Here is a 25,379-nt window from a genome sequence, read left to right on the forward strand (position 1 = left end):
TTTAGAAACAGTCAGGTAGCAGGTAGAGCTACTGCAGTCAGACTATTATGGTACTGTGGTTGTTCATGTAAGGTGAGGTTTCCTATGTAAGTTAGGAGCTACGTCCCATTAACTTTCAAAGGGACTTGTGCTTCCAAAGTCTTTTTACTAATTTTTGAAAATCTCTCCCTTATGGTATTTTGTAATTCTCTCAAGTGTACCTGGGGAAATTTTACTTAAGGAAAGCTGCCTCCATCAATTTGTTTTTTTATCAACCCCCTTGCAATTTTGTGTCCGGCACAACAAAATCAGATAATTAGATTTGAGTGTTCAGTGGCTCAACATTTATCTATTTATTTTTAACCTAGTCATAGTTTTTCATCAGGACACTGCAGAACTGCCCAGTCATGCCTTTCTATCCCTCCAGATGTCATTGTTACCTCACAAGAGGATGCTACCCCAATACAGTGAAGAAATCTGGCAGATTAAATTGAGTTTCTTCATTTGCCTGCGTGTACGTTCTCTTTCATTCAGGGACAATTTAAAAAAATTAAAATCTGTCCAAAATGTTCCAACCTGGGTGCTGAAAGTTCAGCTTCTAAATCCATATTTAGGCTCCCAAATATAAAATTGGCCTGATTTTCAGAGGGCTGAATGGATTTAAGAAAATGGGTTTGAAAATGTTGGCCTTTTGCTCTATGTGACAGACAAGTCTCTGTTATATGCTACAGTTATCCTTAGCTTAAAAAAAAATCAAGAAAATAGGCTAGTTTGGCATTTTGACTGAAGAAATCTCTCCTAAAAAGGTTTCAGAGTAGCAGTCGTGTTAGTCTGTATACGCAAAAAGAAAAGGAGGACTTGTGGCACCTTAGAGACTAACAAATTTATAAATAAATTTATAAATAAATTTCTTAGTCTCTAAGGTGCCACAAGTCCTGCTTTTCTTTCTCCTAAAAAGGAAGTTGAGGTTTTTGAGCAAAGACTTAATTGGCAACTTTGGACACTGGAAGATGTCCTTTAGCATTCCATTGAGGTTATGATGTCATCAAAGCACAGTCAAAACACATTTTTAGTGCTACATTACTCATTCCGTGCCCCTCCTCACAACTATCTGAATCCTGCTCAAGTCAGGAATGGTACATGAATTCACTCAGCAGTGTCCACTTGTCATCACTAAGGGGCATTTGAGATCAGCTCCTGAAAAATGTCCATTGTATTCCCCTATGTCCTTTTTCATATTGGCAGGAGGAGGGATGACCTTTCAAAATGTACAGTTAGTAGAAAGTTTAGGACAGACTGGGAGCTATAAAAACTGGGATGGACCTATCTGTTGATCTTTCCAAGAGAGGGAGACACAGACTCCCCATCCCTTCTCCCAACTAGGCTGCTGATCTATTCCACATCCCAAGGTAGCTGTGAGAACATTTGTTTACAGGAGCATTTGGCTCAGGATGTGAACTTGGATGACAGAGCCCAAAATAATCATGATATGATGAAGAGACATTTAAACTACTGCAATGGGATTGGGTGTCACAAGGAAGCTTGCGCTGCTTTTCCCAGTTTTGTTAGTGGCAGTGGGTGGTACGCGAGGGGTTTTGATGCTTAAGCATTAATTGGAGGATGAAAAGAAAGGCAAAATGCAAAGGGGAATAAGCTTTTAAATGACAGGTGGGTGGAAGAACATCAGAGTTTGCATATTCTCTCTTTCTTATGAGCTCTAGTGGAGGCAGGGAGTGGAATCATTAAAACTATAAAAATGTTGTTGTACAAAATACGTTTGGGTTTTGTTTATTTGTTTAGTTTAACTTGGAGAAAAATAAGTTAAATTAAAAATACCCAGTAATAGTTTTGCTTTAAAATGCACTGTTTGTGCCAAGAGCTTGTGTGCACGTTGTAGACGTTTACTTTTAATTTTCATCTCTAAGACATTTATTTATCCACATCCAGCTGGCTTGAATAACTGCCATGAACGTTTTCCTATATATGTACAAAACCTGCTTGCCTGCCCTTGACTGGTGACAGTAGAAAAACAAATGATGGTATTTTACATGCCTGTCAAAAAAAAAAATATTACTTGCCCAGAATGAATGGGTGAGCCAAATTTTGCAAAGCTGTCAGACATGTTTTTAGCTTTTGAGAGAGAGCTCTTTTCTCCAGCTGCAGATTTCTCTGAAGCCACAGGAAACATTATATATCTAATACCAATCTCCAGTCAAAACACAATTTGTAAATAGAGTTGGAAATAAAGAATTTTAACCAAAACTGAACATGGGTAAGTGCGAATCAGATCCAAACAACTTTGGCATAGACCAGTGTGTGAGTAGTTAAATCAGATTGGGAACTAAATGCCTTGGGTTTGATCTTTTTTTAATGGAAAAATATATTGTCAATTTATGAGGTATACACTCTAGATGATCTTTAAAAGAGAGCTGCATCTATTTTGCCCAGTCCAGCCATCTGAAAATCCATAATGTCAAAAGTGCGCCCCCCCCACCCGGAACGAACTTTGAAATGTATTTGATAATGTTTTTAACAAATGTATTTTGCTAAATAGTGACTTTGTTTGTGATACTAACAGTGCAGAACATTAACACAGCTGACTGTAAATAAGTTTCCATTCTGCTGTAGTAGTAGACTAACAGCCAAAGAGAAATTTAATTATTAAAAGTAAACATTTTTGAGCAAATGGTGCCCTCTTAGGGTAAGACTAGAATACAATTGGAGGTGTGAGTGCAGCTCATGTAGGCATCTGCGTGGTAGCTTTACTTTAGCTAGCACAATTAAAAATAGTAATGAAGAGACAGTGGCTGTGAGAGCCCGCCCTGACCCTGGGTAAGTACCTCTGCTTCCTCACTGCTATTTTTAGCCACACTAGCACACTTACAGCTCATGTAGGCACACTCACCCTAGCTTTAATCACACCTGTGATTGCAATGTAGACATTCTTCAGTTGAACTAAGGGTAGCTCTGTTATAATACCTGTGTTCTAGGGGACAGTCACCATGCTCCCTACAGCCAAACACCTTTGCAGTAATCTGTGAAGTGAGCAGGAGGTTTTCTTTCCCTTCTCTCCCTCCACGCTTCCTGACTACAGACTTGTATATAGAAAGCTAAGGCTGCAAGCCAGACTGAAGCCATTTTTTCCTCATTAACCAAGAAGGCCATATATGCACCTTAGCTCACTCTCTCGTCACCTTCTGGACAACTTGGCAGTGGTGTTGATTAACTAAAGAAGGAACGGTTGGCCCCCATAGGATGTTACAGGGAAGAAATGAGGGAAGGATATCAGTCTCTAAGAAAGAGTCAGCAAACCTTCTGGGTCACAGAAGGAAAGTGTGTGTGTGGGCAGGAGCGGGGGAGTATCATCTGCTATCATTGTAAGACTCAGATACCAGTATTTCAGTGAGCCCTATTGCAACACTGTTAATATCTGAATATAATAAATTACTTTATTAGTATTATGCTGTGATTAAACTCTAGTAGCACCCATGGTCCCTGATCAGGATTGAGGCGCACCTAGTTATACGCTCTAGAAACACCTAAGAAGATACTATTCTTGTGCTGAAGAGTTTGTGGTCTGACCAGTGACATATGAGGGAAAGGAGAGGGATACAATCAAATATATACCTCCCGCCGCTCCCCCTCCCCCCGTTTCAAAAAAATAAAAATTCACTGCCTTTTATCCAGAGGGTTTCTTGTCCCTGTAAAACACGACGTCTGAGTAGGCTCAGCAAAATAAAGGGGAAAAAAACAACATAGAAACTGTTTTCTATTGTGATTAGAGCAGGGGGTTGGGAATCCAGGACTCCTGATTTGCAGTATTAAAGTAAATCATGTAAATCTCAGATACTCCATTTTCCTATAGGTAAAATCACTATAATAATACTTAAGCTCTTTCACCCATAAGGGAGGTAACGAATATTTGAGCAGTATGTTGAGATCTTCAGTTGAAAGACACTATAGAAATACCCATGTATTATATTAATCTCTATTGTGATGTACTGTATCACACTGAAATGACTCATGCAGGTGATGTACAAATTAAGCTATGTGCCCTTTATTAGGATAGACTGTACCTGTCGTCGTAGAAGAAATGCATGGGAAAACAATTCAGTAACTTTCAGCAGTTTCTTAATCAAGGAAGTGTTTCCCATTATGCAGAGATAAATTAAGAAAGCAACTAGAGTAACCAGAAACAATCTGTTTCATTGAACATTAATCAAAAGCAACATTAGGTTTCCTCTGAATTCAGAGAGTGATCAAAAGAAATGAAAATAACAACAACCTGGCACTCCTCCCCCTGCCCCGCAACTAAACACACAACAAAAATTACTTTCTCTATTTGCTTTTAATTCAGAAAGACTTAGAAGAAATTTTCTGTTAATATATTATTGACAACCTACTGAGATCATAATCTGGAGTTAAGAGCTGTAATTAATCTTACACCTCTCTACGTTGTTAATTTGAAGATGTACTACTTGTGATCATTTATAGGAAACCATGACTTTAAAAAATAAATAACAATAATTTAAAAAAAAACAAAAACTTAAGTCAAAATGTATGGTGCACAATAACATATGAAACGACATCCTTTTTCTTATCAGCAGTATGTTATAGAATAGTAATCCAGCAATGATTTTCTTCAGAAATAACAAATTTACTGTTGTTGTGAATAAGTTAGATCTCCCTGTGGCTTAATATTTTGAGAACCTGGACTACATGCTTGCTGTCTTTTAACTGTTTACAAACTCCTGCAACCCTCAGTGTAAAGGAAAATAGTTTTCAATTTGAAAGCAGTTGTGTACTATTTTTCAGTGTCTAGAATTTTTCATAGATTTTTTTTGTAAGTGTCCCTAACATATTGCTCCACATATATACACCTACATACACACTGTCGAATCTGAAACTGTGTACAATTGTATTCAGAACAGACTGTGTAAATCTGACATTTTCTTTACAATAGATTATATTACATTCAAGACTGTATTAATGCAATCTTTAGGGTGTAAAGGTAGGGTTGCATCCTGCGGACACTTGGCTTATGCTTAACCTTATGCAAATAAGTTGTTTTATTGAGTTCAAGTCAACAGAACTAAGAGTTCCCTGGGACTGTTCACTTGTGTAAAGTTAATTATGTGCACAAGTGTTTGCTTGTTCATGGTCTTTCAGTCATTCAGTGGTCAGCACTTGCAAAAATTAAATGTTGCATGTGCAAGTTTAACTCTGCCCCAGAGGCAATAGGTGCCATATAAAAACTTAAGATAAGCATAAACATTTGAATACAATCCTTAATTATGTACTCATATACTATTTCTCAATTAATAAAATAGAATACAGTTATTTTCTCACACCTTATGTGGTGAGGTCAGTGGTCATGAGCACAGTGTCCTAGGGACTTAACACTGCTGGCTGTTTCCATGTCCGGGACGGTGCACAGTCATTGCAGTATATTCATGCTGTTAAACAGCAGTTGGAGGCGCAGCAGGAACTATCCAGTCCCTTTTTTTTTTGTAGGCTAGGATGAAAACATTCTAAAAACACCACACTTTAGAGGGATAGGAAGAAAGCCTGTGCCCTTGCTATGGTTTGGGAATTTCATAACCTCCTGCTTCTAAATCTCTTCTGCCTGGCCAAATACCATGATTGTCCCTGAGCAGAAAAGCCCATCAGATACCTGCTCCTGACACTTCATTTGTAATATTCAAGCCCCAAGACGGTTCAAGTGCAAAGGCAACACAATGCATGTGGAAGATGGTTGCTTCTGAATGTCGATAGAAAATGAATCATATGGATGCAAAAACATGCATACACAGTGGGTGTTTTGTGATGTGAATGTTTATTGACGACAGAAATTATATTAGATTTATGTCTATAAAGTGTGCTTAGGATATTTTTAACATGGGAAATGTGCATTATTCTTTCCTCACGTACAATTTTTTAAAACAAAATGAAAACAAACAAAAATCTGGATGAGACTGGAAGTTAGGAGGAGTTCTACTCCTAGTGCTCCCACCAATCTGATGTGTTTCCTTGGGCTAATCACTTCAGCTCTCCATTAGTTCTGTTTCCTGTTCCACCCTATATCTGCCTTATCTGTTTAGAAATTAAGCTCTGTGGAAGGGCAAAAACTGTCTTTCACTATGTGTATCCAGAGGGGCCTAGCAAAATGAGGCATCAATCTTGTTGAGGGCCTCCAGGAGCTACTGCAATACAAATAAATAATAATAAAACCAAACAAAAAAAAATCAAGAGAACAGATAAAGCATGAAAAGCTTCAGATGAAAAGATGAGCGTTTCAGACAGCTAAGAACATGTGAAATCAGGAGGGTTATGATAGAAAGACTTTTGCAACCTTAACAGTAGCAGATGTCTCTAAGCACCTGCTATAATATATTAGGGAGAGAGAGTATTTAGACATAAAGCATTTATCTTGTCAGGGAGGGCAGGGAGCCAACAAATTCACAGAGTAACACTTGAACACCAATTTATCTGTCCAGTGGCCTAATAGACGTTAAGCTTATTATTAAGGGGAATTTAATCTTACGCTTTAAAAAATCAAAGAACCTTGTACTGCCCTCACTTGCTACTCTCATTTCTTCATGAAATTTGAACAAAGCATGCATCTTGATTTGACTTACTGGCGAGTGGGTATTCTCCATTTTTTTCATGTTTATTTTTATGAAAGGAGGGTGTATACACACCGAGCCCACCTTAAACAAAGAATGTGGTAGCTTAACATATTTATCAAGTCTCCTCTGTGCTCAGTTGCATTACATATTTGTTGCTGCTGAAACTGGCTTCTAGAGGGTGGAGTAAGGTCCAAATGTTATTTCTAACACCCATCCCAAGAGGACGGTGTGCATGATGGGAATCGCTGTATAGACTGAGTAATCTTCCCCCAAAGCTGTGGCCAGTAGGATGCTACTTCATGGCTCCTAGTGCATCCTCAAAACTCTGCAGTATTTGGTTTAGTCTTTGTAGGTTTTTTAGATGACATTTATTACTATAGTGTCTGAGCACCTCAGAAACATTTGTGGATTCAGCCTCAAACGTCTTTTAACTATCATCTCCATTTCACAGGGACCCGAAGCACAGAGATTAAATGATTCACTCAAGGTTGCACAGCAAGTTTATGGCATATCCAGGAACAGAACTTGGATCCCTGAAGTCCCAGCCTGATCCCTTAACCTCCCTAATGCAGCCCCATGGCCTGTGGAGGAGAACAGTCTACGGCTCTGTGTAGTTGAGGAAGCACCAATTCTTCCCCTCCAACACCTATGTGCCCAGGCCCTGGAAGCACCTGTGGTGCAGAGCTTCTTTGCATGGAAGGCTCAGATCCCGTTGTGTGAACTCTTCAAATCTTGTCCCCTTGTTTCCACATGCACCAGTTCTCCTGCGTCAGCGCTGCAGAGATAGGCATCATTGTAAGTTCCTGAAGGAGGGTGAAGATAGCTTCTATGCCTGTGCTTATGGTGGCTAGGTCTATGACTGTACCACAGCCAAAAGTTTCAAAGTTGGACACCAAGGCTGGACTTTTTATAAGTGTTCATCATTGGTTTAACTCGCCTCCCATTGAAATCAATGGCAAAATTCCCATTGACTTTAATGGGAGAGGAGTTAGCCCTTTGCTGAATGCTTTTGAAAATCCCACCTTTCATTCATATTCAGCCCCCTACATAATTGGCCTGATTTCGGAAAGGGCTGAGCTCCCATGTCTTCCATGAAATTAATTGTGCTGAAAATCTGGCTACTTTTATATAGGTACCTAAATGTTGTTTTTTTCCTGGTTTTTTTTTAAATCTTGGTTCATAAATATTGGTTAACTTTCAAAAAATATGTGCAGAAATCTGTACATTTTATTTTCAGCTTGGACTGGCAGTAGAAATACTGGACCACATCCTCTAAGATGCTGAAGTCTTTGGCTCCAATTTTCCACTATATGTGAGCTGCGCTTGGACATGGTTGAGAGTGGTGGCCTTTGGGAGCTGATTGTGGCTCCTTGATTCAGAACCACACAGTCCTGGAACAAATTACAGTTCTGCTGCACAATACTTCCTCCCCATCCTGACCCATCCATGTCCTGTCCCTAGAATACCCCAGAACCTCCTGCCTCCATCTCTTTATACTAGGAGGAGAGGGATGACAGCTGGCGGAAGAGGCAGCACCATTACCCCTGCCATCTGTACACAAGTGGAGAGTTCCCCTTCACAGCAGTAATTCTCATCGAGCAATTTTAGCCCTTTCAAGGTCATTTTGTACTACTTAAATGCATTTCAGATAATTTGGTCTTTCAGACTCATTGACTTTCCTGGGGACTGAGGTCACTCAGGACCTCGCAGGTGGCAGTCGGGACATGTCAGGATAGAGCCCCCTGTATATTTGCAGTACTACCAACCTTGCAAAAAAAGCAAGAACTGCTTAGCCTGTTCACAAAAGATCTATTGGCTGATTGCCAGAGCAAAAATCTTTTAATAAGCTTCAGAAATGTTGAGCCTTATCTATCACTTATACAAAACCTACGCTACATTGAAAATACTTTAATTAAATAAATACCTTCATTTCTAAACCATACCTAACTTTGTCTGGCTACTGGGAATTCACTTTGTCAGAAATACCTAAATCTGGGTGGATGCTTAACAGGCAATTGAGTCTGGAAAATTTGCATCAGTTGATCAAGATTCAGGTACTGCTCAGTGTGTTGGCAGCCTGTAGCATCCTGCTAAGTAATAAAACTACTAACTTGGAGAAATTGAGTGTGATGTCACTGGCTTCAAAGGAAACCATTGTAGGGTTTATAATTGGGAAATAGGCCTCAAAAAGGAGAACAGATAACGATAAAAGCAGGGAGAAGCCAGCCAGGGACTGAAGCCAGCACAGCATACAGAAAACCTTTCAAGCAGATGCTGTTGCCCTGGGAGTAAATGGGGTAATATGGGGTTCAGCTGCGGCCACCATCCCCCTCACAACCGAGAGCCCTCAAACCCAGAACTGTGTCAGGGCGACCAGCCCCTTCAGAAGTGCCGTGACCCATTGGGGTGCCCCATTTCCCCTAGCCATTGGGCCCTTGGAAAAGAGACAACAAGGAGGAGCCAGCAAGAGAGTGATGCTGGCAGAGCAGCTGCAGAAAGCAGTTCAAGCAGGGACCAATGAACACAGATGATGTCATCAGAGTGCTTTCTGCAGTTTTTGCTCTGGGCATTCTCTCCTCTGTGCTGATTGGCTGTTTGCTTCAACCCTCCACTGCTCATTCCTTCCTCTCTCTAACTCCTCCTTCCCCCTTTTTTGCTTTGTATTTCTATATAGCTAAATCTCCTCTTAACATAACCCCCCATGAAAGGATTCCAATAATAAAAAAAAGAGGGACTTACTCATATCTCTAGTATGATATGTGCATCCATCACATTGTTCACTCTGCTTGTGTTCTTTTTCCTTTCCCTTTGCCTGTCTTGTCTATTTAGGGTATAAGTCCTTCAGGGCAGGGATATTCTCTCGTTATATGTTTGGGTGGTGCCTGGCAAAATGGGGCTCCATTCTTGGCTTGCCCCTAGGCACTACTGTAATAAATATGACTGATAAGCATAATAGCAGCAACAGGTTTAAATTTGTAGCGTATTATACTGGACATTTTCACAAGTATATTTTGGAATAAGGAGTTTAAGACCTGTGCAGAGTGTGCATGTGTGTTCTGAATTCCACCCTCAGCCCCGGCAACTGATTTGATGTGTCCCTAAATTTTCCTATATTTTGCCTCTAGAAACACAAATTTAAAAAGTTTCAGAGTAGCAGCCATGTTAGTCTGTATCCGCAGAAAGAAAAGAAGTACTTGTGGCACCTTAGAGACTAACACATTTATTTGAGCATAAGCTTTTGTGAGCTACAGCTCACTTCATCGGATGCTGTAGCTCACGAAAGCTTATGCTCAAATTTGTTAATCTCTAAGGTGCCACAAGTACTCCTTTTCTTTTTACAATTTTAAAAGTGTGTTTGTCCTTATCTTTAAACCTTAATGCTGGTATTTCCACACTCCTGTAATTTTTCTGTTTGTCTATGATGCACGCAACTTGCTTAGAAGCCAATGATTTTAAACAGCTGCATGCTTACTGAGTGGGAAAAATAATTCTGTTTTCTCCTTCAATTTCTGTAAGCTAGCCTATTAGTGGCTGACAGTTCTCCTTGAAGCTGTACGTGGCTGTAGTCCAGAAATGAATTATAACATAAAATGGTAGTTACAGGCTTAGAGAAAACAATGTTAGTGCACTGGCAGCTGTGATCAAAGCTGTGTCTAGTTCTCTGAGAGGTAGAAATCCCCAGGTGGCAATCAAAAGTTTCATGGAGCAGGATTTACAGGCTGGATTCATAGTGGGCTCCAGCCAAACAATAATATGCGGCAGAACTCAAAATCTTTCACAAGCAGAGTATATTCTTGATTCAGAACCTGAGGTACTGGGACTTAACTCATTTTCCTCTGTTAATTAAAAAGAAAAAAAAAGCACCTAAAAGTCCAGAAAGCGTTTACTTTCTACTACTAACAAAATGTACTTAAGGATAATTTGTTTCACCTTTTGCATGCAGGTATGTATACTGGCTGGGGAACATATATCTTCTCTGGCTAGGTTTTCATTTCTGGAGTAACACAGTTTATCATTGTTGAGGAGATCAAGTGCACAAGCTCTTATTTGTTCAACCACCAAAGAAAGCATGTCATCAGGTCAGAGCATTGGTTTAGATGGACTGTTTGCTTTTGATGTATTGGATAACTTTTCTGAGGGTGAAAGATAACTCTTCCTGCCTTAGAGCATCTTATGGTAACTCAGAAATATGATTGCAGGTGCCAGAAATTTGTAACAATGTCAGCTGGACCATTGTGATTTGGGATGACCTAGTCTGAGAGCTTCAAATACATTTACTTATGTGGACAGATTCTTGACATGGTATGCGGCAAATGTTAGAAATATACAACCTGTGGTCCTATATGTCTATGTAAATTATTCATAGATTCCAAGGCAAGAAGGGACCATTGTGATCTAATCTGACTTCCTGTGTAACACAGGCCATAGATATAATTCCTAGAGCAGATCTTTTAGAAAACAACCTCTAGTCTTGATTTAAAAACAGTCAATGATGGAGAATCCACCACTACCCATGACCAATTGTTCCAATGGTTAATTACTGTCACTGTTAAAAATTTATGCCTTATTTCCTGTCTGAATTTGTCTAGCTTCAACTTCCAGTCACTGGATCTTATTATACCATTCTCTGATAGACTGAAGAGCACATTATCAAATATTTATTCTCCATGTAGATACTTACAGACTGTAATCAAGTCATCCCTTAACCTTCGTTGTTAAGGTAAATAGATTGAGCTCTAAGTCTATCACTATAAGGTGTGTTTTCCTTAATCCTGTAATCATTTGTATGGCTCTTCTCTGAATCCTTTCCAATTTATCACCATACTTCTTGAATTGTGGGCACCAGAACTGGACACAGTATTCCAGCAGTGGTCACACTAATGCCAAATATAGGGGTAAAATAACCTCTCTACTCCTACTCAACATCCCCCTATTTATGCATCCCAGGATCTCATTAACTCTTTTGGCCGCAGCATCAACCTGGGAGCTCATGTTCAGCTGACTATCTACCAAGACCCCACATCTTTTTTCCAGAGTCACTACTTCCCAGGAGAGAGTCCCCCATTCTGTAAGTGTGGCCTATATTCCCACATGTATACATTTACATTTAGCTGCATTCAAACACATTAGGAGAGATTGTGTTCAGTTAAGGGACTAAGGACCCTGCTGGAGTAAAGATGCGAATTGCATCACACCCTATCCTAATCTGGCTCACTGGAGGATTTACCCTTGGGAGAGGGCAGGCACTGTTTCCAGCACCACCCTAGTATAGGATTTACATGGGAGAAAGGCAGTTGTTATGTCTGTTGGGAGCCTGTAGCCATAAGGTGTCCATATTTCTAAAATCAAACCTCCAGGAATCTTTGGTGGAAATATTTTATTTTTTTGGAGAGGGCAGAGAGTTTGCCAAATCCACAGGTGCTCTGGTTCCTGTTTTCAGTCTGCACTGCCTGGGTTGAAAAAACTCCACATAGAGTAACAGAGCAGATGAAAAAGAGGCTGAGCTTTGCCTATACCACCTTCAACCTTTTTTTTCTCTTGCTTCCCACCACTCTGTTTAGGGCAACAGCCAGTGCCACCCACTTTTTGGGATGCAGTGGCCACCAAGTGCTACTGCAACCTTCTCTCTGGAAATTTTCCAACACTTGGAGCCCTGTACACTGGTTATTGCCAGTGAAAGTGAAACTGTGTATTGCTAAAGAGATTTAAATAGTCAAACAGAAACCTGAAAAAGGCTGCCATGACAACTGTGGATTGTGGATTTTTCCAAATCAAGTATGATTTAAAAATAGCAGAGTAAAATAGGAGACCAAAAATCTGATACAAAAAGTCCACTTGTAAAGTTTGAATTTTAGTATTATTTTCGTAAATTTTTATTTATAATCATAAGATGACAGTAGAAGTCTTTCTATTATTCAGTGCTAATGGAAGAAACATCACTAGGTGTTTGCCTGTGTCTAGCAAATGGTCATGGCCGCTGTAGCAAGAGAATAAACCAATGTGAAAGCCCTGAAGGCTCCTCTCTCCAGGGAAGACAGGTAGATCTTGGCGCTCAGCCCAACGTTTGATCCCTCTTACTGGGGACCATGGGATCCATTCACACAATACTCTGAGTCTCTCTGTTCCCTTTGGGAGTTACAATATCCCTCACTTCCCGGAGAGGAACCCAGGCTTCCTCAGATCCCCAAGGACACGGAGAAAGAATCAGATCCAACCCCATATTCTCTACTTGATGATTACAGGCAGTTCCAGGACCTATTAAGAAGGGTTGCTGAGACTCTCCAGATTTCTCTGCAGGGGGTACAAGAGACTCCTCAAAAGCCCTTGGACATTCTGCATAGTGAAAGGCCTAGGAGGTTTATGCTGCCCTTTAATTAATGGAGCTTGCTAAGGTCATCTGGCATACACCATCCATTTGTGTCTCTAAGAGGACTGAAAAGAAATACGACATGCCAGCCAGGGTAGCAGAATTTTTATTTTACCAGATCCACTCTGTTAGATAAGGATGTTAAACATCTAAACCTATTGGGCAGGAAAGTTTTCACTTCAATCAGCCTTTTCATATAGCCAATTGCCAAGCATTAACCTCAAAATACAATTTTTGTCAATTGCTCTAAGTTAGTGGAATAGATGGACAAACACCCACAAGAGCGCAGATCACATTCCTGGCTCTGATTGAGGAGGGTAAATTAATCGCCAGATCATCTCTCCAAGCCTCTGTTGATGCAGCAGAAACAGCTGTTGTTTCAAGGGCAATGGCTATTGTCATGCATTGAGCATCCTGTCTTCATTCCTCAGGATTCTCTGGGGAAGTATAATCTACAGTGGAGGATATGTCTTGTGAAGGGAACAACATGTTCAGGAATAAAACAGATGAATCTGTACACTGACTGGGGGATTCAAGGGCAACCCTCTGCTAACTGAAGATCTACATTCTAGCGCCAAGGAGGAAGTACGCCAGACCTCAGTCATACAAACCTCAGCCAGTGCCTCAACACTTCTACCACCAAAGGGCATATAAACCTCCATGGAAGTGACAAAAGCTGGAGCAGTGTACACATAATGCTTCCCCTTCTTCCAACCGCAACCTCCTGCTAAGAAATATTTTTGACGGTACTTTCAAGAGCTACAAAGCACTCCAAATACCACATTCATCAATCATGAGCCCCAAGACCCAATTTGGGAGTTGACTGGCCCACTTTGCCCAAACTTGGTGGGTGATAACAGACAGATGGATTGTTGACATAGAATCATAGAAGATTAGGGTGGGAAGAGACCTCAGGAGGTCGTCTAGTCCAACCCCGTGCTCAAAGCAGGACCAACACCAACTAAATCATCCCAGCCAGGGCTTTGTCAAGTCGGGCCTTAAAAACTTCTAAGGATGGAGATTCCACCACCTTCCTAGGTAACCCATTCCATTGCTTCACCACCCTCCTAGTGAAATAGTTTTCCCTAATATCCAACCTAGACCTCCCCCATTGCAACTTAAGACCATTGCTCCTTGTTCTGTCATCTGCCACCACTGAGAACAGCCTACCTCCATCCTCTTTGGAACTCATCATACATCATACACTCCAGCTGTACTATAGTATTCCTCTGCTTTCCCCCCACCCCCAAAAATCCCTTCCCTGTTCTTCTTGAGGGACCACTCTCAGGAGAGGATGGTCATTAAATAAGGGAATGTCCTCCTCCTTCAGGGATCTATAGAGAAGGTCCTCTTCAACATTTTACTGAAAATAATTTCTCATTGAAAAAGGAAGGGAGGATGGAGACCCATCTTAGACCTCAGACAACTCCTTGTCTTTATCTGAAAACTGAGGTTTAAATGGTCACACTGGCATCAATAATTTCCTCACTGAACAGAGACAACTGGTTCTCAGCTTTTGATATGAAGGATGCCTACGTCCACATAGACCTCCACCCCTCACGCAGAAGGTTCCTGAGGTTCTCCATGGACAGGCACCACTACCACTATAGGGTACTCTCCTTTGGCTTTGCAACAGTACACTTGTAGGTACCCTTCATGCTATCAGTAGTAGCAACTTACTTGGAGCACTGCAGGTCATCAGTTTTTCCCTATTTAGTATTGCTAGCAGTGCCTTTAAGTCCGCACCCACGGTATCGAACTTAGAAAATGCATGCTTGGGGCAGTTCAGGTCATATTTAACAATAGTATAAAAGAGTCCACTAGAAAATAGTACATAGCCAACTGGAAATATTTATCAGTTATCAGATAACCCCTGAGGACTCTGACAAGCTGACTATTTTAGAATATCTTCTTTCCTTAAATACCAAGGGTGTCTCACTTACTTCACTACAGGTTCATTTGGTAGCTATCAGTGCCTGTCACTGGATCACTTGATGATTACCTGTTCTGTTCATTCCATCTGGGGCACCTGGCATTGGCCACTGTTGGAAGACAGGATACTGGGCTACATGGACCTTTGGTCTGACCCAGTATGGTCATACTTATGTTCTTATGATAACAACTCTATCTTCACCCATCCTGTAGCAGTACTTTTTTGAAAGGCCGGTTATAACCGTTCCTCCTGTGAGTAGGTGTACTCCGATGTGAGGCCTGAATTTTCTCCTCTGAGCAGTAAGAAGACCTCCATTTGAACCCTTGGCTTTTTGGTCCTTATCCCTCTTATCCATGAAAGTCACCTTTCTAATTGCCTTCACCTTAGCTATAAGGGTGGTGAACTGGGACCCTTCAGGGTGATCTGCCATGTACAGTCTTTCAACAAGGATAAGAATGCTCTGAGGCTATATCCTAAGTTTACTCCTAAACTGATCTTGGATTTCCGTCTAAATCAGACAATCCACCTATCTCCATTCTTTCAAAAACTGCACACAGGTGGCCTCTCTCCACAGACATCCACTGAGCTGGAGTGTTTTACCTCCAAAGAACAAGACCATTTAGAAAATCACCTGCATGATTTGTATCATTCACAGAATGGATGAGAGTGGAAACAGTCTCCTCCCAAAGACCTTCCAAGTGGATTTTGGGGTGGATTCTGCTGTGTTAGAAGTTGACAAACACCCCTGCACTACAAGGTCTGAGAGGTCACTCTACTGGAGCCCAGACCACCTCTGTAACCTTCATTCAAGACATTCCTATTGTTGAAATCTGTAAAGCAGCTACGTGGGGTTCAGTGAATGTCTTGTCAAGACATTGTGCCTTTGTGGATGCTTCTGAAGATGGTGTCTCTCTCAGTACAGTCATACTCCTTTCAGAAGTATTGCAGAGGTCCTCACAACCTTCTCCTCAATAAGCACTGCTTGGCAATCACCCACAATGGAATACACATAGGGACTAGCACTCGAAGAAGAAAGAGAAGTTACTTACCTTATACAAGAACTAGAGTTCTTTGAGATGCGTGGTTCCTATCTGTATTCCACTACCTGCCCTGCTTCAGATCCTAACATATGCTTCATGGTAGAGAAGGAACTGGAGGTAGGCGGTCCGCACTGCCCTTAGGCTTTTGTCTGGGAGCACAAGGAGGAGAAGGGTGCAGGAGCAGACTTACAGACTCTGCTAGCAATACTCTTCCAGTTTTGGGCTCATGGAGCTCACTTGCACCCTTAGTGGAGTACACATAGGGTCCACACATCTTGAAGAACTTCAGTTACTGTACAAAGTAAGAACTCTCTCTTTTCACTGATTCTTTGTCCTTAATGCAAATGTTACTGTGTTTGGCCACTTGTTACACATCGTTTTTCTGTTGTTTCGCCCAAATGAGTTTCATTAAACAGTATAATAAGTTCAGCAGGTGTTCTTCTGTTCAGTTACAGATGGTGATGGCTTGGAGCCACTACCTGCTGGTAGACATCAGCTTCACCTCTTCTGTATCAGTGGGTTCTTAGATTGGCACTGTGAACAGCAGGGAAAAGGATTGTTAAAAATACATGGATTTCCTGTTTACAGAGATTGTGTTCTGTGGGTTTGTTGGGTTCTTTCAGTATTTTCAGCCAACGCTGCTGATTTCCTTTCTATCCAATTTCTTCACAATGTCCAGAAAAGATGAGATAACTATATTGATGGTCTTTCCACAGGTATATTCATTTCAATCAAATAGAAACAGTCAAGCCAGAAACCTTCAGAGACCTCCCAAAATTAGAAAGATTGTAAGTGCTGGTTGGGCAAACTTTTCATTAGTTCTGTGTTCTTGATTTGTCTTCCTCATTCAAAATCTGACTTACCTAAATAAATTCTGTGCCCTTTTATCTACAGAAGTGCTGAAAAGTAGAGGAAATTCTGTAATAGTCACCCTAGTAAGAGAGCAAGATTTTGTAATGTAGATTTCCTTCACAAATCCTCCAGCCAAGAAGAACTCTTTCAAGTCTGAATTGTATTTTCAGTGAATTGACTTTAGATCTCTCTGAAAGTGAGTTTAGATGTCTTTCAAGTAACAAAAGACATGATTTCCATCAAAACTCCAGAATTCTGTTCTGTCGCAGAATCTGTTTGGCATGATACCTTTAAATGTGACTCATTTAAGGCCTCATCTCCTCTGTGGATTTACCTCAGTTACAGCCATCAGTTGCCAGACCCCTCTCAAAGCTGCAAACCTGTAGTGTGAACAGGCAAAGGCTACTTCTACACTGCACTCTTCTGTTAGTGGCTTGTAGAGTATGTAGTCCAGTAGCTCCCCTAGCATGAGTTTAAGTAGCAGTGATGACAGTGAGGTGTGGCTTAGGTGAGTAGAATACAGACTTGCCCTGAAGGGTGTAACCTACATGGCTTTCCACTCACCCAAGCCGTGCTCTCCTGTCTACACTGCTATTTTTAGCCATGTAGTGTCCCACTGCCTCCCAGCTGCTAGCGGCTTTCCCCACTGCAGGAAAAGACTCCAGTAGCTCTGGCAGTGGGGAGGAATTGGAGAAAGACTCCACCAGAGGGAAAGCCTCCAGCAATGGGGAAAGGCTCTGCCATCTCCCTACTGAAAGAGCCCTTCCCCTCCAAAGGGACAGAGTGCAGCAGCTCCCCACTACTGAAGCCTTCCCCACTGCAGGGAAACTCTGTCAGAGATGGAAAAGCTCTTATAGGGAGAGCTGCTGAAGCTTCCCCCTCCACCCCCCGGCCTTTCCCCTGCCCTAGCCTTTCACTGACATGTGCAGCTGTACACCACAGTGTGCACACAGCCTGCTTTTCTCTGTGACTACACATTCCCTACATACCGCCTACAGTGGCGTGTAACGTAGACATAGCCAAAATGTCACAATTTCCGCCAGTGGAGATTATGCTGGTTTCAAGCAGAGCTAAATGCGACCAGTGCAAATGGTTGCTTTGTCAATGGTTTGCATTGGAGTGGCTACATCGCTTAGAGATGGCACTAATCTGGATAAATCCTCAGGGTAGAGAAGGCCTTAAATAGAAATGAAAAAGATTATGCTACATCACTTACCCATTGCTGACACATAACCGCCTCTGAATGGGGAAACATTACAGATGTTTTACTTTGCACAGTAAGTCTACACAATACCTTAGAACCAAAAGTGAAGCATGAGTTATCCAGTTGAAATCACAGGAGGAATTTATACAGGAAGTATTTAATTACAAAGTTTGAATTTGATCAGGATACCCCTATTCTTGTGGGGAAACAAAGGCCATTAGCTATAAATGACTCAGATATTGCTTTTGTCATCTGAAAGAAATATAATCAATATTTATTAGTAACCTGTGGTTGAATAATAAACCCCTCCTCCCTTAGCCTTAGCTTTTATAAAACGACAACTTTACTAATTTGTTAATATTATGCAAGGGTTTTTTATTGTCAGATTTTAAAATATACAATGCAGAGCCATGTTCTTTGTAATATATTAATATCTAATTCTGCAAAGGAATCTGTCAATTATTAAGGCATATCTTCTGTTCCTCAGATTTCTGCATAACAATAAGTTGTCTAAGATCCCAGCTGGAAGTTTTTCTCATCTGGATTCACTAAAGAGGCTGTAAGTTTTGGAAAATAATTTTGTAAATAATGATACTCCTGTTCTACTGCAAAACTGTGTGACCTGTGAAGACAGGTTTTTAATTAGGTTAGTTAAATGAAGACCACAGCTTTCTTATAATGTGGTGTTGGCATGCTTTTCACCATGGGACAGAGGAAGTGACATATTGTACTGTGTTTGTTCTAATGTTTCATAAGAAGTGAAATGTGAATGGAAATTAAAAGAAATTCCATAAGACACAAAGCTGAAAGAGAAGGCATGGAAGGGGAGAACAAGGCTGAAGAATGAGAAATGAGGGTGAAGGCAAATGAGGCTAAGGGAAGGAATGTGGATAGCAGCTACTAAATATGGAATAAGGGGAATTAAGACTAAATCAGGACAGAATTTGGTGACTCTCATTTAATAGAAATGGATGTCCCATTTGTAGACATGAGAACCAAATGGTCCATTTAATTTTATATGCTTGCAAATATCATGCATTCTGTTCTTCCATGTCCTATTTGGCCAGCAAATGGACATACATTTTTTCTTAGAGAGAGAGTTTTCCATGACTAATAAAACATTGGTTAAAGTTTAAGGGGCCTCACATGGTCCTTTCTTGTCGCACCTCCTGCCTTTTCCTTTTCACATCTCATAATCAGTTAGAGAGCTACAGGTGTGAGACTTCAAAACTTAAATTTTACCCCTCTTTTTGCTGTTTGTTCCTCAACTGTAGTTACTAACCCATGATGTCTCCAAAACCAGATGTGGAAATTCCTGCTTCGGGGTTCAATCCTATCCCCCCTTGAATTTGGTGGGATTTTTGCCTCCTATTTCCATGGGACCAGGACTGGGCTCTAAACTCTAAAAAGTCTCCAGGCCATAAGGATTTATTTGAATTACCAAATTGGTCCCAGTTCAGCAAAGCACTGAAGTACATTCTTAGGTCCATCCCTATTCAGTAAAGTATTTCAGCACATGCTTAAAATCAAATACGTCTTTAAGTCCCAGTGGAGAAGTACATGCTTAAAGTTAAGTAAGAGATGATGGCCTGTAACATATGTTTAAAATTCAGTAGTTGTCAAAGCAGTTTGCTGAATCATGGCCAAAGAGAGAACATTTGCAACTTTACTGTCTTAACCTTTATCCTTGAAACTGTGAGGGTAGGTCTATACCACAATTAGACACTCGCGACTGGCCCGTGCCAGCTGACATGGGCTTTCAGGGCTCAGGCTGCATGCCCGTTTACTTGTGGTGTTGATGTTCTGGCTCAGGCTATCACCCAAGCGCTGGACCCTGCCACCACACAAAATCATAGAGTCTGGGCTCCAGCCTGAGTCTGGGCGTCTATGTCGCCATTAAACAGACCCGAAGCCCGAGCCCCACAAGCCCAAATCAGCTGTCAAAGGCCAACCATGGGTTTTTAATTGCAGTGTAGACATACCCTTAAACTTTACAGAAGTAAAAAACAGAGCCTAGCTCCTTAGTTTGCGCCTTACCAAAAGCTAGGAACATAAGAACACCAAGAAAAAGAGAACACCAACACTGTATGGTTCATCAATGTGTTCTAAGTGAGTGATGCTAAATGAGAAATTGAGGATTCATATGACTTGGTATTACTAATACCTCCATAGGGGCCTATTCTCCTGTCAATATGTGAGTGTAATTCCTTTTGGTGGTGATGGGAACTATATATATACACTGAGGTGAGACTATTCTCTGTAGTGTTTTGGAACTAGATGTGCCATTTACACAGAAGCCAATTGCCAGCTTACAATATTGATCAAAAAGAGTGAACATTGAAATCATTTCCAGGGAAACACTTTGATTAGTTTAGTTGATTTTTTTTTTGTATTTGATTCCAGAATTCTGAAACTCAGAAATAAACAGCTACAAAGCAAGTAAGCCTGCTACTCCTGGTGGGCAGCTAAAGACAAGGAGAGAGCCGAAAGGGCCACACTGTTACTGAAAGGTGCTTTAAATGTGTTTATAGGCTTAATCTGTTTACCTTCAGAAAGCATCACCTTTTAATAAGAAAAGAACCATTTGAAAAATAGCTTTCGGGGGGATGGTTTTATAGAATAAGTGGCTAAGTTACTGTAATCATCCTGAACATGTTAGCATCCCTTAAAGATGAGAGAGAGAGAGGGCTTGTCTACCCTTTTATACTAATGCTATAGCAGCAGAGCTTCACTGATGCAGCTGTGACACTGTAGCACTTCAGTGAAGATGCTGCTGGGTGGGCTTTGCCCACCTCACAAAGAGGCGATAGCTATATTGACAGGAGAAGCCCTCCCATCAACAGAGCGCTGTCTACACTTGGGGTTAGGTTGGTATAACTGCGTTGCTCAGGGGGGAGGATTTTCCACCCCCGTGAGCAACGTAGGTATACCGACATAAGTTGCTAGTGTACACCAAGTGGGTGTGTGTGTGTGTGTGTAGGTAGGGGTTGGGATAGGGGAGAAGGACGCTCCATTAGTTAGGGCATTAGCCGCGGTCTTGGGAGACCAACATTCAATACCCTGCTCTGCCACAGACTTCCTTTGTGATCTAGGAGCCTCAGCGTCCATATCTCAGCTCCCCTTCTGTAAACTGGAGATAATAGTACTCCCCTAGCTCACAGGGCTGTTGTGAAGATCAGTAGGTTAAAGTTATGGAGGCACTCAGATGATGGAAGTCATTTAAGTACCTGAAATAAATGGAAATCAATATTCCTTTCAAGTTACAGCAGTTGAGCTCATCATCATGACATATTCCTTGCAGTTGAACAATCTAAAATGCAGTATGTAGCAGGCTCTGAATGTATTGTGTGATGATAGAAGGTTAAGGGCAATAATCTGACACTAATAACCAAATAGATATTACAAGGGCGGTTTTTATAATGTACGGGTTAGAAAAAAGAGCCCCTAAAAATTTTATTCTGTGAAAATTGAATCCCAGAAATATGATATACCCAAGATAAAATGTATACATGCATTCAAATACTATCTTAGAAACTGAGAAAACATCATGAAAACATTACAAAAACAACTGTACATTTCAATGTCCATGGCTGTTAGTTCAGTCATGACATTTTTAAAGTTTATAGGAATGGCCATACTGGGTCAGACCAAAGGTCCATCTAGCCCAGTATCCTGTCTTCCAACAGTGTAATGGACCTGAAGAGTTCAGTTTTCAAATTCCTGGCTGCCTCTGTCTTTAAATAGTGTGAGTTTTTTGAATGGCATAATTATTAATGTTACTTTTAGGACCAAGCCTTATTCTTGACCATGGTTGTCATATAAGTGAAACCAACACATAGATAAACCAGATAGTTGTTGTTTTTTTTAATAAAGGCATCCATTAGTTACAGCTAAATGAGTCATGTGGAGGTTCAGTTAGGTGGATCTGTGTTGGGAAGGAGCAGAAGCACATTTCTAGAGGACCCAGCAAAACATTTAAACCACATGCATAGTTTTAAACATGCACATGAATCCCATGGAATTTCAGCAAAAGCTTACGGTGGAGTAGCAATGGTCTTAAGCACATTATTTAAGTGCTATGCCAAACGGGGGCCAGAGCAAGGTGTAAGGTATAGTAAGAGGTCCCTGAGGACACATGGGTCTCCCCACACCCTGCCCAGAAATGCTGCTGCACCCAGCTGTGACACTACGCAACAAACTCCTTTTGTCACTGAAGTGCTGGGAAACAGATTATATCCTGCAACTGTGTATTGGTGTGGAGAGAAAGTTATCCATGCATCCACTTCCCTCTGTAGTGTACTGAGTAGGGACAGCTGTAGCTGATCCCTTCCTGTACATAGCCAGATTTTCTAATGGATATTTGCACTGTGTGGCTATTAATGTTCTGTGCTGAATTATACTGGAGCTGAAAGGCAGTTTACTGTTGTTTTTTAGATTACCTTTTTATTCCAACATATTGAAGACACATCATTTTTGAAGAATAGATTGTAATATTGAGCAGGGAAGGAGGAAGGAAGGAAGGAAATACAAAATGTAACAAGCCAGAGATTTTTACTGTGTGTGTATATGTATGTATGTATGTGGACACACACAGATTATCTATTTAGTTATTTTGAAGGAACTATAATAGCATTAAAATAGTAAAAGTGATGTTAAACATAATCAAGTTGGTGACTTTTTAAATGTACATTCTAGACAGTTGTTTTTATTTCATGTATGCACAGGCGCTTGGACTCTAATGCCTTAGTTTGTGACTGTGAATTAATGTGGTTGGCTGAACTAATAAAAGAATATACCAGTAATGGAAATACTCAAGCTGCTGCCACCTGTGAATATCCCAAGAGACTTCAGGGCAGGTCTGTTGCATCGTTAATAGTGGAAGAATTCAACTGTGGTAAGTTAAGTTGGCTGCATACATCTTTGGAGAGAAAATTGTTTGTGCGCCTTCTGGCTTTAAGCTACAGGTATCTATTTTTATATATTATGGAAAATAAACTAAATTTAGTTATTTTCATTAAAATTTCATTGAAATGCTTAAAGTATGGGTGCTTTTGGTTTAGTCAGAAGGCCTTTAAAATGAAGAACTATTGAAGTCTTTGATTATGATCAGTTCTTTTCCCCATAGAATACATCTTAAAGTAGAACCTTGCTAAACTAGACTATATGCATTCCCACAATTAGAATGCAGGAAATAGTTTCTCTGCATTTCTCTGCAAACATTTTATAGAATAGGTTGGAGTGAAATCTTATATTACTACAACTTCATTTTTTTTAAATCAACTACAGTATACTAGTGAGTATTATAAAGACAGAAAACTAAACTATACTCAAAAAATAAAGGCATGGAGTACATTGTATGATGGAATATTTGTTGATGTGTGTGTGCAAATTAACAAAGTTCTCATGTGTTATCACTCAAAAACACCATGGACCAATTCCTCAGTCTGAGTTAACATTGTTTATATGGTAGGGTGCCAATCCTGCAAAGATTTATGCCCTTGCCTCTCCATACACACAATGCTTTTAATGGGGTTATTAATAATGTGTAAAGAAAAGGACATCAATAATTATTTGCAGGGTCTTGGATTCTGTGTGTGTGTGTGTTGTTCAGTAGAGACTCCACAGTTAAGTTTGCAACGATACTTAATTTCTCTGTGGAAAGCTATATCTTGGATTGCATTTTTCTATCAAGGAATGTCAGTTTGAAGACATGGTTTCATGTCATGTTTTAAAGTAAATTCAGATAGAAAACACTACATAAACAAATTTCTCTAAGTGTGAACCAAATGCTGGAGATACCTGGAAAGAGAGTGGAATTCCTCCCTTCTTGCAAATAGGCATAATAATGCAGTTTAACAGGAGAATTAATTTTTTTTTGTTATACTGCCTGGGGCCAGCATCCCCCCAAAGCCCCACGGTGTGTTGTTCTATCTGTCAATCCATCTCGCCTTTCCTCTTTCACCATGATAGTAATGATGTCCATGGTAATAAAAGGAATAATTTGCATGGGGAGCCATTGTCTGGTCATGTTGGCCACATATGAACATGAAGGGCAGAAAAGCACTACATACTTATAATAATAATTAATAATACAAGAACTAGAAAACATCCAATTAAATTAAAAGGCATTGGATTTAAGGTGGATGAAGGAGATTTTCTTTTTCAGAATGTATATAAGTTATACTGTGAAACTCTTTGCCACAAGGTATGACTGAGGCAAAAGAACAGGATTTAAAAATAGGATTAGACTTGTATATTAAGCAATAACATTTTATTCAGTTTCATTTGGTAGAAATAAAATGTTGTAAGAAAGATAGTATAAAACAAAGCAGTAAACAACTGCTTAACTCATTACCTGTACACCTTTCGTAGGATTATTTTAATCTTGATTGTTTAACTAAAGAAAAGGACTTGAGGGTTGAATGTAGTTTTATAGAGTTTGTTAAATACCCTTAACTATAGCAACTAATAGCACAAGATATCATAAGGCAAAAATAATATTAGATTATGATTTGGCTAACAAACTAAAAAAAAATCTATATAACCATTTTTTAGAATTAAATCACACAACCATAGTAAAAATAACTCATACACAATCACTATGACAGGTTTCAGAGTAGCAGCCATGTTAGTCTGTATCCACAAAAAGAAAAGGAGTACTTGTGGCACCTTAGAGACGAACAAATTTATTTGAGCATAAGCTTTCATGACAGCAGTCAGCTGTCATACCCAGATAAGGAACCACTGCTCTGTCCAGATATAATCATTCTTGTGCAACTCCTGAGGGAATTCTGCACCAAAAAATAAATTTTTTATGCACGGTATTTTAAAATTCTGCAAACTTTATTTGTCAATAAATAAATGTGGAGTCTGCAACATGGCACTGGGGAGCCATGGGCCACTGGCTGCATGGAGGTGGGAGATCACCCTGCAGCCCAACCCCCAAGACATAGACTCAGCGATGAGGCTGCACCCAACCCAGACACAGCGCAAGGGCCGGGACTGCCCCAGAAACACCTTGGGCCCTGCCCCTCTATGCTAGGCACACCAAGATAGCAAGCAAGAGGGACCAAGTCTTGCATGCATGCCCATCCCTGCCCCCTGATCTAGATGTGGGGCAAGCAGGCTCCGCCCAGCAAGATCCAAGTGTGGGGGGAATCCAGGTGTGGGGTGAGAGTGCTTTGTGTGAGGCAATCTGAGTGTGGATGGCTCGGGTTTGGGGGGCATCTGGATGCACAGGGGCTCTCTGGGGTTTTCTGGGTGCAGGGGGGTTCGACTCTGCAGGGGGCTCCAGGTGAAGGTGGTTGGGGCTCAGCAAAGGGGGTTTGGGTGTGGGGGGATGGAGCTCAGCAAAGCAGGGGTCTGGGTGCTGAGG

At 40.7% G+C, this 25,379-nt stretch overlaps 1 protein-coding gene across 1 annotated transcript in view; it reads left to right on the forward strand.

The window, feature by feature from the left end:
- Positions 1-25,379, forward strand: part of PXDNL (peroxidasin like) — a 285,265-nt gene that overhangs the window by 152,522 nt on the left and 107,364 nt on the right. Inside the window, exons 5-7 of the mRNA XM_007058778.4 lie at positions 16,665-16,736; positions 18,492-18,563; positions 22,729-22,898. Of these exons, the coding sequence (XP_007058840.2) occupies positions 16,665-16,736; positions 18,492-18,563; positions 22,729-22,898 (314 nt within the window). The remainder of the gene's footprint in view (positions 1-16,664; positions 16,737-18,491; positions 18,564-22,728; positions 22,899-25,379) is intronic.

Source organism: Chelonia mydas, chromosome 2, assembly GCF_015237465.2.
Source record: "Chelonia mydas isolate rCheMyd1 chromosome 2, rCheMyd1.pri.v2, whole genome shotgun sequence".
In the NCBI taxonomy this organism is placed as follows: domain Eukaryota; kingdom Metazoa; phylum Chordata; order Testudines; family Cheloniidae; genus Chelonia; species Chelonia mydas.